This window comes from Gallus gallus, chromosome 28, assembly GCF_016699485.2.
Source record: "Gallus gallus isolate bGalGal1 chromosome 28, bGalGal1.mat.broiler.GRCg7b, whole genome shotgun sequence".
In the NCBI taxonomy this organism is placed as follows: Eukaryota; Metazoa; Chordata; class Aves; order Galliformes; family Phasianidae; genus Gallus; species Gallus gallus.
The window spans coordinates 2,190,994-2,210,309 of record NC_052559.1 but is presented as its reverse complement, the minus strand read 5'-3'; the positions used below and the strand labels follow the sequence as shown (position 1 = coordinate 2,210,309).

The 19,316-nt window shown below is 52.1% G+C and overlaps 1 protein-coding gene across 1 annotated transcript in view; it reads left to right on the top strand.

The window, feature by feature from the left end:
* The window catches only part of ADAMTS10 (ADAM metallopeptidase with thrombospondin type 1 motif, 10), a 47,939-nt gene that overhangs the window by 22,101 nt on the left and 6,522 nt on the right, over positions 1-19,316 (top strand). Inside the window, exons 5-18 of the mRNA NM_001389647.2 lie at positions 537-754; positions 1,966-2,049; positions 2,512-2,657; positions 5,362-5,405; positions 6,560-6,665; positions 6,802-6,948; positions 8,614-8,755; positions 11,494-11,601; positions 13,005-13,150; positions 13,431-13,494; positions 14,190-14,292; positions 17,622-17,755; positions 18,065-18,188; positions 18,560-18,640. Of these exons, the coding sequence (NP_001376576.1) occupies positions 537-754; positions 1,966-2,049; positions 2,512-2,657; positions 5,362-5,405; positions 6,560-6,665; positions 6,802-6,948; positions 8,614-8,755; positions 11,494-11,601; positions 13,005-13,150; positions 13,431-13,494; positions 14,190-14,292; positions 17,622-17,755; positions 18,065-18,188; positions 18,560-18,640 (1,647 nt within the window). The remainder of the gene's footprint in view (positions 1-536; positions 755-1,965; positions 2,050-2,511; positions 2,658-5,361; positions 5,406-6,559; positions 6,666-6,801; positions 6,949-8,613; positions 8,756-11,493; positions 11,602-13,004; positions 13,151-13,430; positions 13,495-14,189; positions 14,293-17,621; positions 17,756-18,064; positions 18,189-18,559; positions 18,641-19,316) is intronic.

The following is a 19,316-nucleotide window of genomic DNA, read 5'->3' as shown; positions in this document are numbered from 1 at the left end:
CCACAGACAGCTTTCCTGCCCTACAGTGGGACTCAAGCTATGGGGCAGAGCTGACAGCCCCACTGGGGACACCTCTGCAGTCAGGTCGGTAGCGCTTGAAGCCTGGAGCTCAATCCTACAAACCTGCTGCTGCTTTGGAGGCTTCAACCATGTCTGTGGAGGAAAAGCCAAGTCCTAAATTCAGGTCCTGGCAGGAAAAGGAAAGAGGAAATGATCTGCAGTGGCTTTATTGTCAGATTATGTCTGTGTAGTTTCTAAATCCACACAGCTCTTCCCCATGACGAAGCCGAGGGCAGGGCCCTGCCATAGAGCAGCAGAGGAGGTGCTGCCTGCAGCAAGTTGGGCACAGGCAGGAGGGCAGCAGGATGCCAGCAGAGCCCCTGGGAATGCTCAGCACAAGAACAGGGCTGGATGTATGCTGGGTCCATGTGTGGTGCATACAGAGCTTTGCAGTGCCTTTCCTTCCCAGCACCAAAACCAACTATCCACCCCTCACCTCTGTGATTTTGCAGCAGCCAAATTTCTTTCCTCTTCAGATGAGAAGCCCTGGAAGGGGAGGCACTGGTGGCTACGGACACTGAAGCCATCCCCACTGAAGCCATCAGGCAACCACAGCCAGCGAGGCCAGCTGCCCCTGAAGAGATCCGTCAGCACAGAGCGCTACGTGGAGACCCTGGTGGTGGCTGACAAAATGATGGTGGGGTACCACGGCCGGCGGGACATAGAGCAGTACATCCTGGCCATCATGAATATTGTAAGTGTTATAACCACATCATGGAGCTTGGGGAGCCCAGAGGCTTGCATACCCAGCAGCAGAAAGAAAGCTGAGTAAAGCCTGTCCTGAACCCCGGATGTCTGGGTTTGTCAAAGGGTGAGACATGCTTTTCCTGTGAGATAACAAGTGGTATGGAGAGAGCACAATGGGGAAGTGAGATCTGTTCCAAGATTGCAGAGCTCCTTCCCAGGCAACAATCCTGACATGCTGCCACTGCCCCAGAGCAGTGATACTCCAAAGCCTGTAGGGACTCTGTGTTGTACACTGGGAGGGACTTCAGGAGAGCTAAACTCTGGCCTCTGTGACCACACTAGGCCAGATCTAGACTGGGAGAACAAAGCCCTTTCTTTGAACAGCATCTCTCATCTCAAATTAGCAATGCAAATGGAGCCAGCCAAGCTGAGAGACACATGGGAAAGCATAAGGACAGTCAGCTCTCACGCCTGGGGGCTGATCGGTGTGAGGGGTAGGGAGAAGTACCCCCTGATCTTCCATACAGCTCTGCCTGTGTCTCTGGGTTACCACAGAGGAGCTTCCTCTGCAGCATCACGTTGAGGTCATTGCTGGCAGCAGGATGCCAGGCTAGATGCATTAATGGCTTCGACTGGTCATGCTGAGTCCTCCTGTGAGGTGAGATGAGTTTGGAGGTTATCCATCAATCCCATGAAAGCCCCTCTTGTGATGGTTCTTTGTCCTGTCCTCTGTAGGATCTCTTTTCATGGCTTGCTCTGTTTGCATTTCTAAAGCAGATGCCAGATTTGAAAACAATACAGTTTCAAACTGTTTCATCTGCTGTAAAACACCCACCGTGTGGCAGCAGATTTCTGGGAGATGCTGTCTCGTTCCCTGCTGACATGCAGCCAGCAAAGCTCCATCACTAAGGCTGCATAATGCCAGAGCCACAGAGCTTTCTCACCCTAAGGAGCAAGGTGTAGGTGCTGCAGGGTTCCATCTTCACCATTCGAACCTCTTCAGAAGGAGACACCAAGATCTGAACAAGTTATAGGAGGTTTTGCAATCCAAATAGTAGAGTCTCATTCCTATTTCCTTTAGGACTGTATTTAGACCCTTCAGCACTGCTGTTTTCCCATATGGGTGTCCAACATGTGCTCACCTTCCAGCTGCCACCCTGTCACCCTGCTACTGAGCTCATTTTTAAGACTCGTCTTTTCTTGTTTCTTGGAGGTCAGGTTGCCAAACTTTTCCAGGACTCGAGTCTGGGCAATATTGTCAATATCCTGGTGACCCGGCTGATTCTCCTCACTGAGGATCAGGTAAGCTGGGCTTTGCTGAGCCGCTTGCATTGTGCTGCTGTACTCTCTCTGGCGGACTATGTGTTCCCTCTGGATGTTACCCTGGGAAATCCTCCCACCCCATGCAGTCTTTTGGGTGCACCATGTGCTCTCAAAGGCAGCTAGGAACTGGTTTCAAGCTACGGGAAAATGGGACTCTGAGGATAAGGTGGCTTTTGAGAGACTTAAGTAGTTTTAGTACCTCTGAAAGGGACATGGATTAGTGGGCATGGTGGGGATGGGTTGATGGTTGGACTTGATGATCTCAGGCGTTTTTTCCAATCTTAATGATTTTGTGATTCTAAAAAGTCTTGCTTCCTCTTGGTGTCTGTGAAGGGGGGTGGGTATCTGGACTGGTTTCAGTGTTTTGCTGGCATGGAAATCATCAGTGCCTTCACATCAGAGCTTCTCTGGGAACATGCTGTTATATTGCTTCCATTCCAGCCCACACTGGAGATTAACCACCACGCCGGGAAATCCCTGGACAGCTTCTGCAAATGGCAGAAATCCATTGTGAACAGGAATGGCAACGGGAATGCTATCCCTGAGAATGGCATAGCTAACCACGACACCGCGGTGCTGATCACCAGGTAAGGAAGCTCCCAACCTTGGCAGTGCTGTCTTCCACTCCATCCACATAATTCATCCAAGACATCCTTCCATGCAATCCCCAACAAGCCGGCTTGGCAGTGGCTACCCTTCAGCCTAGCTACCTGCCAGTTCTGTTGCGGCAATGCAGATTACTGCAGTTCAGATAACCATCATCCATCCTCCAATGTCTTCCCTCCACGTCGTTGTGCTCACAAGGAGCTTAGTTTGCAGCCATGGGTATTTGTGCACCAGCATGTCCAGAGCAGGATGTATAGCAGTGCATGTTGCAGGTGGGACCACACCCCAGAGTCCTTGGACTTCAGCAATCTACTGAGACAGAGAGCGCAACCTGCTTCCTCTCTGAAGGATGGAGAAGAGAAAACAAGTGTAACGTGAGCATCATGACAATGGCAGAGGGTCTCCAGCCAACATAGGATCTGACTTCCCTCACATTGTGTGACTACGTGTAGGACTGAGCTCTCTCCTTTGTAGCTGGTAGATTTCCCTTGAAGTGACTTCATCTCATCTAAGAACAGTCCTAAACTGGAGGTGCCTGTCTGTTCCCATTCCTGTACAAATGGCCTGGGTCAGTAGGTACCCATCCCTGGAAACTCTTAAGGTCAGGCTGGATCAGGCTTTGAGCACCTTGATCAAGCTGTAGGTGTCTGTGCTCGTTGCAGTGGAGTTGAACCAGATGGCCTTTAAAGGTCCTTTCCAACTCTATGATTCTGGGAGGTTAAGCTGGATGCTGAATTAGATTGCTCCCAAGCTGGATGAAAGCATCTGAACCTTCACACACGGCACAAATAATCCCCATTGAAATAGCTGTGTGTCTGATTCTGGAACAGCAGAGGGTATGGAAGGAAGCACAGAGAATGCTGGAAGAATGGAGGCCATGGAGAGGACAGCTGTGAGGATGGAGGGTGCCAAGAAGCAGCTCTCAGCACCCAGGCACTGCCTGCACCCTGGGCACCAGAGAGCCGCTTCTTGGCTGGTGGAGCAGGGACCCTATAAGATTTAGTTGCACTTTTTTTTTTCCCTATTAAGTGGTGGATCCATGTGCATCCCATGAGCCCGTACAGCACTCAGGGGGAGCAAGCAGAACACCCCCTTGGCCCCAGTCTCATCCTCCCAGGGCTGTAGCGTCTGCTTTTCCTCCACACGTGTGGGACACGGGCGCAGACTCCGAATTCTTCAGCCTCACACCAGATGTTCGATCTAACCCTCAGCTACTCGCCTCCCAGCTTGGACAGCACCAGCACATCCGGCTGTGTCGCTCATAAATTCCTGATAACATCTTGCTGAGCTGTGGGCTTTTTGCTCTCGTGGAGACGTGTCGAATCGGAGCCTCCGAAGGCTTTCACGGATCCGCACGAAACAAAGCAACAAATGTTTTTCACTCGTTTGGCTTCCTGCCAGGGGTGGGAGGTTTGGACACTTTGAGAGAGAGCACTGGGGGCCAAAGGGACAGGAGCCATCACCAGGAACATGCTGCACTTAACTCTTTGTGTGCTGCCAGTTTGCTTCCTCCCTGCTTTCGTTCCCATGAGTCCACCAGGAGTAGTGTCAGAAGGTCAGCTGCCCATTCAGGAGTCCCAAAAGCCACATCACAGTCAGTGCCCTCAGTGTCATGCACCCAAATCACACTGGGGTTGAAATGCACCTCGTGGCCAAGGAGCAGCACCCACCACCCAGCTGTTCCCTGTGTAGATTTAAACTTAGTGTTGCCAAAACTTTGCAAAAACCCAAATATTTGAGTCTGCCCTCCATGCAGAGAGCAGAACATGGAGAAGGAATGTAAACAGAGACAGGGAGGACACGCAGCTCATCTCTACAAGTAAACAACAATATTCACTCTCTGGCCTAAGCTGGAGGTGCTGCCGGTGTCCCATTGCAAGGATGCTGCCTTTCAGCTGGGAGGAAATTGTATTTTGCTGTCCTCATTTAGCTTTTCCTCATTTGCAGCTAATGATGTGCAAACAGGCAGCTCCTTGATGCAATGGCTGGAAGTCGAGGCCAGGAACAGAGGAAAGAGTCATTTTGAATCAACCCATATTGAATTTGTTTGGAAAATTCTCAGTAAAGAATGAAGCTGCAAAAGAAACAAATCATTTTTAAAAACCGCATTACCATTATAATGAAACTACAGTGAATTTTGAAGTGAAACGTAACTTCAGGCTGAGGTGTGTGTTGTTTAGAAAAACAAATAAATCAAAGCTGCGTGTTCGATTGGTACGATTTAATGCGACAGACCTGAGTGTACAGACACAAAGTGCTCATCAGTCGGGGCAGTTCTGTGAGCCTGATCCTCCCCGAAGGGAAATGCCTGGCTCACAGCAGTGTGCTGGATGCTCGTGAGCAGCACTGGGCCATCCAGCCAAACCCACAGAGCTTCAGGGCTGCTGGCTCACTGCGTTTCATCAAAACCCCACCTCTGACCCCATCCAGTGTTGCTCAGTAGTTAAGTGACCCGTACGCCAGAGCTATCCTTAAAAGAACACAGCGTGTCTCAGCCTGGGAGTATTGCAAAATATGGATCTGAGGCATCTCTTACCTGTTGCAGTCTGTACTTTCTATGCCAGAAGTGTTGCATGAGCTGTTTTGTATGTGAATTATCGGTCAAATTGAGACGTATTTGCGGAAGATTTTGGAGTCGCCGACATCGTGCATGTTCTTAATGCCACCTTCTCCTTCTCTTTGCAGATACGACATTTGCATCTACAAGAATAAACCCTGTGGCACGCTGGGTAGGTAGGATTTTGCTTGTAGGCTCTCCAAACCAGCACGTACATCTTTGAGAGTGTGGTAGAGGAGGGCTGCCCCATCCATGTTTCCTAATGAGCGAGCAAAGGGGAAGCACTCGCCCAATGCTCCCGCGAGCGCCAGCAGCAGAGCCAGGAACAGGCCCGTGGTTTCCAGCCCGCCAGACCGTGTAGCCTCCTTACTTCTGTAAACACTAAAAGCAGCAACCCGGAGGACGGATGGGCTCTGGAACGCTTCTCCGTTATATCCCTGGGTCAGGTCCAGCCTGATGATTAAGAACCGCTTGCATCTAGGGCTGGTCCATAGCCTAGTGGAGTATTCCTGGCTTAGCAGAGAGAAATAAGACTTTTTTGTGATGACTGTAAAGGGAGTTCTTTATTTAAACTGCTAGACACAGACAGACCCTGCCGCTCTCTCTGGCTGTAGCTCCTAATTTGTCTTGCCCTGGTCTAGACTAAGCAGTCAGGGAGGGATTATTGCTGTGAATCACTGCAGTTAAAAAGGAAAATTTGGTGGATCTCTGACCTGATGTGGCTGTGGATGAGGTGCCTGGGAGGGTGGTGGTGGCTGGAGGGCTTGTGGTGGCTTGGCCCATTCTTAGAACTAAGTTTGTCCCTTCCTCAGCCCTTAGCAGTGGGTACAGCCTGTGGCACTGGGAAAGTGAGTGTCAGAGAGGTGCTTAAGGAACCTTTGGACGTTGTGTTGAAGGACATGATTTAGTGAGAACCATTGGCAATGGGTGAATGGTTGGACTGGGTGATCCTGTAAGTCTTTTCCAACCTTTGTGATTCTATGATTCTATGATATGAAATTCAGTGGGTTTTGACCCATCTTCAGCATTTCTTAGTCTGCTGTTGTCAAAATTAGTTGACAGTGCTGAGTGACCCTGTACCCCAACCCATAAAACCAATGTCTTTGTACCAATTGCCAGTGAAACCAGCAGGAAGAAACTTGCTATTGAGCAGGCTGCGTTCAGTGTTAGTGAGCATGAAGTGCCCCACTATGTCCCCTAGTATAACCCATGCCTGTCTCAGCTGCTTGGTGCTGGCCCTACGTCCCCCAGTGCAACCCATGCCCCATCGCTTCCAACTTGGGATATTCTATGATTCTATGTGACCTCTCCGTCTGCCTTCCCTAGGCCTGGCCCCGGTGGGTGGCATGTGTGAAAGGGAACGAAGCTGCAGCATCAACGAGGACATTGGCCTGGCCACAGCCTTCACCATTGCCCATGAGATTGGCCACACGTGAGTACCGTGCCAATGAGTCCCCATGGGCGACCCATGGGGAGAAAGGTTCCTGTTGGTCTGTTCCTGCCAACAGGAGTTGCACAATCCTTCTTATGGTTGATCATCTCTCTAATATTTTGGTGTTGCTTTCTAGGTTTGGCATGAATCATGATGGGGTTGGAAACAGCTGTGGCTCCCGCGGGCAAGAAACGGCCAAGCTGATGGCTGCTCACATCACCATGAAAACCAACCCCTTCGTATGGTCTACATGCAGCAGGGATTATATCACCAGCTTCCTGGAGTAAGGAATCCATGTCATCTTGCCCTCCTTTCTACCTCACAACCAGTACACACCTCCAGCCTCTCACACTCCCCTGTGAGGAGTGGGTAAAGCGAAAGAAAACCCCCCAAAGCACACAGCCCATGCACCCACTGTCTTGTCTACCAGCACCTCACCCCATCCCAAGAGGCATGTGCTTTCCTTTTTTCCTTTTGACATTTCTGCTAAGGATGGTAACTCTATTTACCCTGCATCTGTCAGACCTTTTGTTAGCTTCCACACTTCCAGAAACTTCACGCATAAATCTGTAGCTTCTGGAGGCGTTTGGACATTGCTGAAGTTCAGCCAAGAATCACAGGGAAGGTGGGGAAGGAGGATCTGAAACAGAGCTGAGGCTGCACCCATATGCAGCTTCTGCAGACACTGAGGAGGAGAGTTTAGAGATGAATGAGCAACTTAAGGTGTTTTTTGCCCAAAGCACCTATAAGATTCAGGAGAAGGGATTTAGGCACCTAAGTCCCCCAGTTTTGATATTTTTACCTTGCCTGGGAGCTCTTGTTGAGGGCTCAGGCATTCCCCAGGGTTTTTCTCAAAAACCAAGTAGTTGGGATCTATTTTGCTGAGGTTTGAGGGAGGATACAGGCACTGCCTAATGGAAGGACTGGGCAGTACTTAAATTACAAACGAGAGAAGCCAGTGTGTAAGATCATCGTGGCAGGAGCAAGCTCGGGGCAGTCTGAATACCAGACATTCAGGGTCACAGACCAAAGCTGTGATGCTGCTGCTGTAACACAAAGGCAGACATCCCAAGGGGCTGCCCTCCATCCCACAAAGCTTGGCCATAGCAGCATAGCTTATCACCACATTCCACATCCCACAGCTCATGTTTGGCCACAGCAAAATCTGCCCTCCTTGCCCTTGACTCCTGGATGCACGGCAAGGCATGGAGAACATTGGGAAAGCATCGCGGCCGTTGTCCTTGTGTGACCCCGAGGTCTCAGCATGGACAGCAGCAAATGTGTGGCAGCCCCCATGGGAGATCACAGCCTGGAGAGCCCCATCCATGCCAGGGCTGTGGTGTGAATGAGACCCCAGGACGTGAGGCCAGGGGAGTGGTGACAGGCTGTGATTTAAGGAGAGCTCTGAGCGATGAGGAAGAGGGAGGGAAAGGCGTGTTTCTTGCAAAATTTGGATGTTCTTCCAAAGTTCTGGCATGCAGAAGGGCTGGCTTGGCGAGCAGGGGCTCTCTGTGCTCGGCACCATCAGCCATGGCTCTACAGCTGCATGGTGGGAGGGCAGAGGTTCCACCAACCCCTGCTTCTGTGAGCAGTACAGGGTCCTTGCACCCACCCAAGTTGTGCCAAATGTTGTCTGCTGTACCTGGACTAAGCAGGACAGCCAGGGGCTGGCAGCAGTCTGCAAAACACTGAGATTAAAACTTTGAGAGCTGCATGTGCCAAAAGTGCTTCCCAAAACCCAGCCCTGGGGATGCAGACAGCAAGATTTCAAAGTGCTTTCTCAGCACTGATTGTGCTCAGAGGTTTCCCTACTGGAGGGCAGTAAAATTATCCCCCAAAGCAGCCAAGGGTGCGTGAGTTGAGCCCCAGGCAGAGCCAGGTGTGCTGCTGCTCCTCTCCTGCAGTGTTTTCCCAAAAGCTTTTCTGATTCTCCTCTCTTTGTTTCCAGCTCTGGGATGGGATTATGCCTGAACAACGCTCCTCCCAAGCAAGACTTTATCTACCCCACAGTGGCTCCAGGACAGGCCTACGATGCAGATGAGCAGTGCCGTTTCCAGTACGGAGTAAAATCTCGCCAGTGTAAATACGGGGTAGAGAGCCTTCCTGCTTTACTATCGGTTCCCAGGGGGTGGAGGATTGGGGCTGCAAAGATCCATGGGGTCATTCCTCTGCTGCCAACATCGCTTTGCTAGCTTGCTTGTAATGAAGGGCACTTGCACGTTCCCTGTGAGCTTTCCACCTTGCTTCCCCGGGAGAGGACAGAGGAGGTCATTTTGCATCCACAGAGGTTGGCTGCAGCCCAATTTCCATCAGATTATCCCATGGGATCTCTTGCCTCTGCCCCATGCCTTGGCTGCTGTTGAATGCCACAAGGGCTGCTGTTGTATCCCAAGCTGCAGTCCCCACCTCCAGACTCCTCTGTCACTGGGGATTTAGAACACAGCCGTATTTTTTGTGATCCTTACTAGAAGTCACTGTGCTGCACACACCAACTTAGGAGGAAAAACTTCTCTCTTCCAAGGGAGGTGGTGCATTGTGCTGTAGATGTGTCAGAGAGCTGCCCATCTAAACCTCCACTGCACTGCCATCCCTTGGGATCTGAATACAAGAAACCACTGAAAGGAAGGGTTTTTTCAGGAGATTCCTGGGTCTCAGCCTGACGTTTTGCTGTGTTTAACATACAGAACATTGCTGACTGATCTGAGCATAGTGGCAAGTGGAAGGTGTGTACACTTAATGGCTGATTGAACACCTTCCCCTCAAGTAAGCAGAGGATTCACCAGTGAGCTACGTGGGCATCTGTGTTGTCTGATGTACACACATGTGTATCCACTCTGGTCCAAACCCTGAAAGGCTGGAGGGGGATGAAACGCTACAGATCAGATTTAGTTTCCCTTGCAACCACTTACGTCTCCACTGCCCATCCCCATGAGCAAACAAGCCCACTGTTTGCCATTGAAGTGATCCAGTATGAACCAGTTTATCACTCTGAGTGTTCAACTGTGCAGTATGACTTGATGCTAGACCTCCTCCCAGTGGTTTTATTAGCTCATCTTGGTAGACAAACACCTGAGTTTGACTCTCCCAGAGTTGCCTGGAAATGGAGTGGATGCAGCAGTAGGAAGAGGCCGAGTAGCACTCCTGCCTACAGTCAGAGCCCCTCCTCATCTCAATCATAGGCAGTGGAATGGAAATTTTCCACGTTTACATGCCTGTTTCCCAGCTCATTTTTAACTTGGTCAGGCTCTTCCTGTATATACACAAGGATCACAAAAGCACAAGATGTCCTTGCGATGACCCTTCCAGCCCGGCCCTTCATGCGTGTTTGGGAGAAACCCAAAGGGCACAGGGGCTCAAGTGAGTGCACATAAATCTGGGTGAACGTGTACATCCACCCATCCCCTGTCCCATATAAACAAACTGCAGGGCAATGGTGCAAGCATGTCAGCATCCCTTTATTTTCTGGCTTTCTCCATCTCCATGCTAGCACAGAGCAGATTATTAATAGGCTTGATGATGATGGGGTGAACAGATATGACTGGGGGAGCTGGGATGTCCATTCTGCTGGTGACACAGTAGGACTGCAAGAGTTCCTACTTCCCAATAGTTGTAATAGCTCTGGGAGTGCAACGTGATTTTGGGGACATGGTTACTGGGGATGGTGGTGATGAGTTGACAATTAAAATTGATGATCTTAGAGGTCTTTTCCAATCTTAATGATTCTATGATCCAATGAAGGGGTCAATGCCTTTTTAAGTTGGGAGAGAGATTGTCTTTTCTTTCATCAAAGCTGAGCTTTGGTGGTAAGAGTTAGGAACCAAAACCCAATTGTGTCTCAGAGCTGAGGTCTATCGGCACAGCCTCACTGGGTCACCCCGTGCCACCCTATGCTTGCAAACCCAGGAACAAGAGCGGGAAGCACAGGAACCCTAAGCTCATGTTTTCACCCCTCTTGATACCAGCCCTGAGGATTCCCAGTTGCCCAGCTGGCAGCCACATGGTCACTGCATCAGTGCTGGAGCTCTCTTTGATGTGGGGAGTTTTCCAAAGTCTTCCTTCAGTAAGAGTAGGAACAGGGCAGTGATGTGGCAGGGAACTCAGCGCTGCTTTTTAGCTGTTGCTTTGCAGTTTGCTGGTGTTCAAGTCCTGTCTGGCTGATGTTAGGGGCAGAGCGGGTCTGTGCTTTCTGATGTAGCAGCTGTAATGGATTTGCAGGGTGTTTGCCACGGCCTTGAAGTTACGGTGGGTTTTGAATTGACAAGTGGAGCAACCAAGGGAAGCTTTTTGTCTGAGTGGTCAGGATGTATCAGGAAACCTCCTGTCAGGAGGTGTGGAGTTCCCAGCCCTTTCCATTCCATGGACCCAGCTGCATCCAGGACCTTGCAGAGAAGCGAGCAGAAATGCCCACTTCTGAGCTGCTCAGGGGCTCTGTCAGCATCTGGCATTGTTTTGATTGCTTTGAAAGCAGCTCTGAACTCTCCAGAGGAGTATTCCCTTCACGACTGTTAGGCTGGCAGGAAATGGCAGATGTAATGTGAGGCCTTATGGGCTACACTCGCATTCTCAAGCAGTCTCAGCTTCCCTCTGAAGCAGACCTGGACCCACCTGGCAGGGGGATGCTCATGATGGGTGCTGCAGGATGGGTCCTTGTGCTTGGCCTCTGCAATGAAGGCCCAGTAAAGGAAACATCCCCAGCCCTGGGGAGGGGACTTGCTGCACTGCCCCAGCCTTGTAGCCCCAGGGCGGGGTGAATCCTGACCTCGTCTCCATGTCTTTGTCTCTTTCTTCTTCCCTCCCCCTCTCTCCCCCAAAATCTTTCTCTTTCCAGGAGGTCTGCAGTGAGTTATGGTGTCTGAGTAAAAGCAACCGCTGCATAACCAACAGCATCCCTGCTGCAGAAGGGACCATCTGCCAAACCAACACCATTGAGAAGGGGGTAAGGAAGCCCAGGACATGTGGCGAGTTGGCAGTGGGTGGGTGAATCCCTTGTCCACTGATAACTGTGGTTACTGGGGAGTGCAAAGCTGATTCAAGAGCACCCACCATTCGCTGCACAGTGGGAACCCAGCTGTGCCAAGGACCACCGGGACCCCTGGGCACACTCAAAGATCAGACCATTTTTCATGCTCTGCTGAGAGGGGAAGATAGGATTTTCCATGGCCATGTATTTTGGAAGTGAGTTTTGACTTAAAAATTGTTCATCTCTCTTCTTTCCCTGCACCTCCGACCCTCATTTGCACCAGCATAAAGTGAGTGTGAAATTACTAAAGCAAAGTGTTAATGACTCCCAGTGCCTTTGCAGCCTGTGTGCAATATTTGGGACAATGGAGAATCAGGACTGGGACATCCACCATAAAACAGACACATGTTTTTCCACTAGAGGAAAAATAATTCCCAAGAAACTGAAGAAAAAATTCAGATCCTTAAGAAGCTGGAGAAGCTCATGTGCAGGAAAGCAGATGGATTTGAGAAATGCATTATTCTTTAGAGTTCTCTTAGCTTTACTGGAAATTAGATCGAAAGGGATTAGGCAGCTCCTGGGGCTGAGCATCCCTGCTGTTCAAAATTCATCATATACAAGAGCAATCTTTTTCTCGTAGTGATTTTCTACCAGCTTTTGTCACTTTCAAGTACTTCTGTTTCCCCCCGCTTACTACTGGTTATTTTCTAACCAGAGGGTGCATCTTGTACTAGCTCTCCCTGTGCCTCCATGCAGGGACACCAGAAGGGCTGTGCATGCTCTGCGTGTGGTTGCACCTTTGCTAACGCGCTGCTGTGCAAGCAGTCAACCATCCTGGGAGATTTATTATTCCCTGCAGATTGGGCTGCCTGCAAAGAGCCAGGCTTGAAAGGAGAAGGGAGAAGCTGTGCCAGTAGCTCCAGGGTGGGTTATCAGCCCCTGGAAGGAGCACACAGCAGTTTCTTCCTTCCTGGGATTATCTCAGCCCTTGAGACGCTGTGTCTGGCATCGTGCCCAGAGAACAGCAGCGGGTCTGGCAGTGTCCTGCTCCTTGCATCACTGCTGACTCCAGGGGGTGCAGGATCCTTTCCAGGTCCAAGGGAAATGTTTCATAGGCAAGTTTGCATGAGCATCCCTGCTATCACCGAGTACACAGCATACAGATGGTGATGCTCTGACTCAGACTAAATGGTGCCCAGGGAGGTGTGAGTGCTCTCTGCGGTGGCAAACTTGGCACCAAGGCCAGTACAGCCCAGAGTTCAAACTTCATGGGATCAAGTCTGATCCCAGCCGTCCTGTGTCCAAAGGAGGCCAGACAGCTATCTGGGAGGAGGAGAGCATATCGTTCTCAAGGTTTTTGAAGCTCTGTCTCTCCCCAGTGGTGCTACAAGAGGGAATGCGTGCCCTTTGGCACCCGGCCGGAGGGTGTGGATGGTGCCTGGGGATCCTGGTCATCCTGGGGTGAGTGCAGCAGGACGTGCGGCGGCGGTGTGTCCTCCTCTGTCCGGCACTGCGACAGCCCACGGTAGGTGTGCATGCACATGGCTATGCCTTGTCCTGGATGCTCGGTTCAGTGGGGAACGTGGCAGCTGCTCAGACAATCCTGCTGCATGCTGGCAGCTAGGCATGCAAATTCCTCCAGGCAGAACCTGTCCTTGCAGTGGAGGCCTTGGTGTTCCCATAGGTATGGGACCCACGCACCCATGGAACTCAGGCCAACCGATGCTGGCATGGGGCAGCCATCTGCCACCAATGCTGGCTTGCTGTCCTGAGCTGCTTTTTTCCTCTTATTCCCTGTTTGCCAGGCCTACGATTGGAGGGAAGTACTGCCTGGGGGAGCGGAAACGCTATCGGTCCTGTAACACCGATGTGAGTACCATCACGCTGACATAGAGGAATGCCAAGGGGTCAGCAGGGCTTTGACGTGGGCAGGGAGCACTGTGCTGCAGAATGGAGGCAGCAGTGAGCCCTCTGCATGGCTCTGGGGTGTTAGGCACTGCCATGGGACTGCTGGGCTATGGAGCTGGGGGAGGAAAAGCATGCTGTACTGGTAGCAATGGGGAAGAACCAAGCAGGACGGAGCACGTCTGCACCACCTGGTTCAGAGGGCAGATTGGTGGTACATGCTCAAGGGGCTTTGGCATCAAAAAGGGGCCCCAAAAGATAACAAGGAAAAGATCAGAGGCTTTCAACACCAACACAGCAGCGGTTGCTTTGCACTCTGTGAGTGCAAGCCCAGCAGGCTCCCAAAACCCCATTACAACACCTGGCTTCCCAGGGGTGGGCGTTAGACCTCAGAGGGAACAAAGAGAAACAACTGTGCTGTAGGGTAACACAATTCAGCTTTGATTCTGGGAAATTACAGCTTTAATGTCCATGGGCTTGTAGTTAGGAAATAAGATGCTTCCCCAATGCCTTGTGCCATCCTACAGTATTGGGCAGGGGTCAGAGCTGGTGTCCATCTCAAAGTGCTGGTGCTATCCCTGCTGGACCTGCAGCCACCCCTGCCCTAGCAGTAGGGCAGTGCATCACCTATGTGCTCATCTCTCTGTCTGCGGCTGCAGGACTGCCCACCAGGGTCCCAGGACTTCCGAGAGCTGCAGTGCGCTGAGTTTGATAATGTCCCCTTCCGAGGGAAGTACTACACCTGGAAGACATACCGAGGAGGTGAGTGAGTGCTCCTTGGAGCATCCCTTGGCTGCAGCAGGGCTGGAGCAGAGCCATGCGGTGCTTTGGGTCCCCCACCTCTTCCAGGACAGGTCCTCTGGTGGGCAGTGGGTCACCATCTCTTTGAGAACAGGTCCTGCAAGCTGTGTGCTGCAGGTTGCCAGGCTGCTCACCAGGCTGTCCTGCCATGCCCACATCCTGCAGCACTCAGCTCTGTGCAATTACTCTTCAACATCTTTGCTCTGGCAGAACCAGCAGCATGGGAGCTGTTAAGCTGCTTTCCTTGAGACTGATTCTTAATTACCAAATGAACAAACACAGAGACAAGAAAAACGAGTTGCTAAAGCAATGCAAAGTACCACTCTGTTTAGTCCAGGACCCTCACCCTGGTACATGATGAGGGAGACAAAGGGGAGAGCTCTACCTGCACCACCAGGTAAAGCTTCAGCTCTTACCCAAGCAGAAGGGATCCAAACCAGGGGATCCTGCAGCATTCCTCCCTTCCGAGGTCAGTCCCCATGTGTCCTGTCTAGCAAGGAGAGGGGGTGGGTGGAGGCCTCAGTGGCAGAAATCTCTTAATAATGAGAAAGAACAGTGCGTCTCCTTCATGTAGTTAATGAACTTGACTGGGGAAATCCTTCACAGCTGTGTAAATAAGCACACCTCCCAGCGGGGCTCCTGCAGCCGGAGCAGATGTGCTGAGGCTGCAGGGGATGGATCAATAAAAATGTAATAAAATTGCAAAGCAGTCAGTCACACAAAGACCCCAATGGATGCCAAGGTGGAAGATAACCCTGCGGCTGGAGCTGCCCTTGCTCAGACCTTTTCCTTCCCCAGTGGTCTGAGCCCAGGGGATGGTTTCCCAGTTGCACATCAGCCTTTGTATTTTAATCCAGCCCCAAATGAGTTCTGCTTTGGCTTTCAAATTAGCCCCTTCCTCTCACTGCTTCCTCTCCCATAAAATCAGGTGATGAAACCCATCTTCTTCCCATGAGGCTGTGAGCGTTGGCACAGCCATGTCTTGAAGGGATGTGGGAGTTCCTCATGTCAGATCTCCAGGTTGGCTTTGGGTGATGGTCACAAGGAGCTGCATTATTTGGCGTTTACTATTTGGTGTCAGAGGGTATCACTGTCTTCCCATGCAGGAGCACAGGGAAGGAAATGCAGGCATTACGAGTAAGGGATTGGAAGTGGTGTGTTCCTTGTGCCTGGGACCCAGCACCAAGCAGCTTCTGCTGGTGTTAACAGCATGGGCTGCCCGTGCTGGGCTCTTGGATGAGCTGGGATCACGGTGGCACTAAGGGGGTCCTGTCCCCCACCCCAACAAATTACTTGCCCAAGTGTGAGTGATGTGGCAGCACAGATATTCACCTGCCCTCCTGCTGGTAACACCTCTGTTCTGCAGGATGTTTTGGGGCATATATCCCTATACCAGGAGACACTCACCACTCTGGCTGAGCCTCTTCCCCAGCTGTGCTCAGCCACTGCACCCTGCAGCCACCCCACTGCTGAAACACACAGTGGTGCGAGGGTGCCATTCACCCACCAGGCTCACAGTGACGTCCGTCCCTGGATGGGAAACATCCCAGGCACACAGGACATCAGTCCCATGGGCATTTTGGGATGGCACAGAGCCACCCACTGAAGCCCGGTGTCAGCCACAGAGTCACTGTGGACTGAGGTTGAGCTCGTGGGGCCACGCAGTGCTTTCCTGGTGGTGATTTATAACAGTGCTGCAGCCCAGACCCCAGGAACGAAAGGCAGCCCCAGCGAGAAGTGCTGAGCTCAGCCTTTCAGAGCTCAGCAGTCAGCAGATACCTCGTGGAATGCGGCTTTAATTGTTTGTTGATTTTGTTTTATTCACTTAGTTATTCATTTTGCTCTTGGCGGATGCAAGAGCCAAGGGAGGGAGGAATGGCTCACAGGGTTAGGAGAGGGCTAGGGAGGAGCAGGGGCTTGCAGAAAACAGGAGATTGCTCATCATACACTGTAATGCGCTTTAATTCCACTATGGGACAGGGCAGGCAGGAGGAACAAATTATCCTTGGAGGCACAGCATAGCAGGTAAAGGTCAGTACCCACAGCAGATCCCACTCTTACTTGCCTTAGACTGCTCATTCCACTGAGCACTGAGTTCTGTGAGTTCTCTGGGTCACACCTTTACTGTCCCCCGTGGTGGCTCTGGTGCTGCAAGGGTGCAGCAGAGGTTGGGTCTCCATAGGGAGGGCCAATGGAGAACCTTCTCCAGGGGATTGCCCAGGCATCCTGCTCCACAGCATGCCTGCGAGCAGCTGAATTCCCCTCTCCTGTCTCCTCCTGCTCCTCCCTCCCCCCAGTTTACTCTTCCTTCCCCCCCAGCTGCGTTTTGGTGCTCCCAGGCACAGCTGGGCCACCCCTCCCCTCCATCTGCCCCTTTGATGTGTAATAACGACTTGCAGATTTAGGAGATTTCAGTTGCTGCAATGCAGGGGCTTCCCAGCTCTGGCAGACAGCTCATGACCGCCGCCAGTGCCTGCAGGAGCAAACTGCCAGGACCTGGGGATGCTTCTCTCTGCTGGGGTCCTCTTTGGCCAGTTCAGTAAAATCTAATGACAGCACAGAGGAAGTTTCTCTGCTCAGGTCTCTGCTCCCAGCCTCCTTCCTCCTTAAGCAGTCCTGTTCCCCAGCACCATGAGGCAATATCCACAGTCCCAGCCTTCTTGTCACTTAGCTGTTGCTCAGCTCTAACTTGAGCATCCTTCCCCTTCATCCTCACCTTGTTGTAGTCTTCTTTGTTGGGAAGGGCTCAGTTCCCATCAGTTCTGAACAGAAACAAAAGCTTCCTCTGGCCATATGGTCTGGAACTAAGGATGGACAGAGGCTGTTCACTTCCAGCCTTTGGGGTGATCCTAGACAAAGTGCTTAAAAGCTTCTGTCTCAACTTCCCCATCTGTAAAATGGACTCAAGGGTCTCAATAGCCTTTGCAATGTGCCACGCAGCCCAGGAGTGACTGACACCACATAAGAGCAGGTCAGTTTGTTTCCTTCCTCGTCACATACTTCCCCATCACATTCTTCCCCATCACATGCCCATGTTTCCCATAATGGGCAGGAGGATAAGTGTCTCACAGTGTTTCGGTGTCCAGTTCAGGGGGTCTTGCCTTGCTACTGGTCCGTACAATGTCTGGGTATTGCCATAGGTCCCTCTGCTTGGCAAGGATGTCATTCTGAGCACCTGGAGCTGCACAGCTGGGAGATGAGCGGGATGAGGCCACGAGGAGGCTGAGGGCAAGGTCTGCATCTTTCCTTTCTCTCCTTTGACATCATTTAAACCTCAGCATCTTTCCTAGGAGGGGTGAAAGCCTGTTCCCTCAACTGCCTGGCCGAGGGCTTCAACTTCTACACCGAGAGAGCTGCAGCCGTGGTGGATGGGACGCCGTGCCGGCAGGACTCCAATGACATCTGTGTGAATGGGGAATGCAAGGTGGGAGAGGCTTAGTGTGAGGGCAGGGCCAGCCTGGTTACAGATAGCACTGTGGTGTGGTGACATGCCCAAAGGACATGATGCCATCCAGAGAGACCTGGGCAGGCTCGAGCAGTGCCCCCAGGAGAACCTCATGTGGTTCAACAAAGCCAAGTGCAAGGTCTGCATCTGGATCGCTGCGACCCCCACTACCAATCCAAGCTGGGGGATGTTAAAGGATTGAATAATAGATTCATAGAATGGTTAAGGTTGGGAGCGGGCTTCAGGGCCCCACCAGGATGGCTAATATCCCACTGCTCCTTCCCCTAGCACGTGGGCTGTGACCGTGTCCTGGGCTCTGATGCCAAGGAGGACAAGTGCCGTGTGTGCGGGGGAGATGGCAGCTCCTGTGAGACCATCGAGGGCATCTTCAACCAGTCACTGCCGGAGGGAGGTAGGGAGCAGGCAGCCAGCATCACCCACCCTGGGGTCCTCCTCTCCATGGCCACGGTGGCGTCACCCGCTCCTGGGGACTCATGGGACGGGGAAGGATGCCCCAGGGAAACAGTGGGAAGGGCTGAAAGCAGGGAGTGCATCGCTCCCCTCTGGTGACAGCTGGCACTCAGGTGCCTTGCTCTAAGTTCCTGCCCCCCTTCCTATTCTGTTTATTTGCGATGGGTGGCTAAATGAGCACCTCTGCTCTGCCACCATCTCATTTGGTGTTTTAACCCCAGGCAACAGATGACGTGCACTGCTGATGGGATGGGGCTGGCTGTGGGCTTGCAGGCTGAGCCCCACTACTCACCACCCTGCGGTGTCTTGCAGGTTACGAGGAGGTGATCCAGATCCCCAAGGGCTCCGTCCACATCGACATTCGAGAGCTGAACCTCTCCATCAACTACCTAGGTGAGGAGGGCTGGGGGATGCTGAAATCCCAACCAGACGCTGCTTGGCCAGCCCTTAGCCCTGTCATTAGCAGAAGTCCTGGCTTGGAGCATGGGCATAGGGAGAGCTGCAGGGTTTGCTAGCAGGGATGCTTGTCCTGGCTTAGCCACATCTCTCTGCAGCTTTGCCTCCATCCTATGCTCACCACACAGCAGCATAACCCTGAGCAAACCCTGCACCCCACCGTTCCTGGCTCTGCCTGTGGCTCCTTGGCGTTCCCCCCACTGCCAGCATGTTGGGCTGGGGATTAAAAACTGACCTTTTCACATTTTCCTCGGGCTTCATCTTCCAGCCAGGCTCCAGCTCACTTTTTTTTTTTTGCAATGGGTTTTTTTCTTTCCCCTTGTCTTCCCTTTCTGTCCTCCGTGTAATGTGCACCAATCAAAGAAGGGTGGGCAGGGTGCTCGAGTTCCCCCCAGCAGCAATCCTGGGGCTGGGTCAGGGGGAGGTGGCAGTGGGGTCCCCTGGCTGTGCCCCCAGGACAGTTCTCTGGGCTCGGAGATGCTCCAGGTGAACTGAGGACTCCTTGTGTCTATCCAAGCTGGATTTCTGTGCACTGGAGGCACAGCCCAAGCTCGTGTCTCTCCGCTGCTGCCACCAAGGACTGTCCCTGCACCCCAGGTGGGAAGAAAGGGAG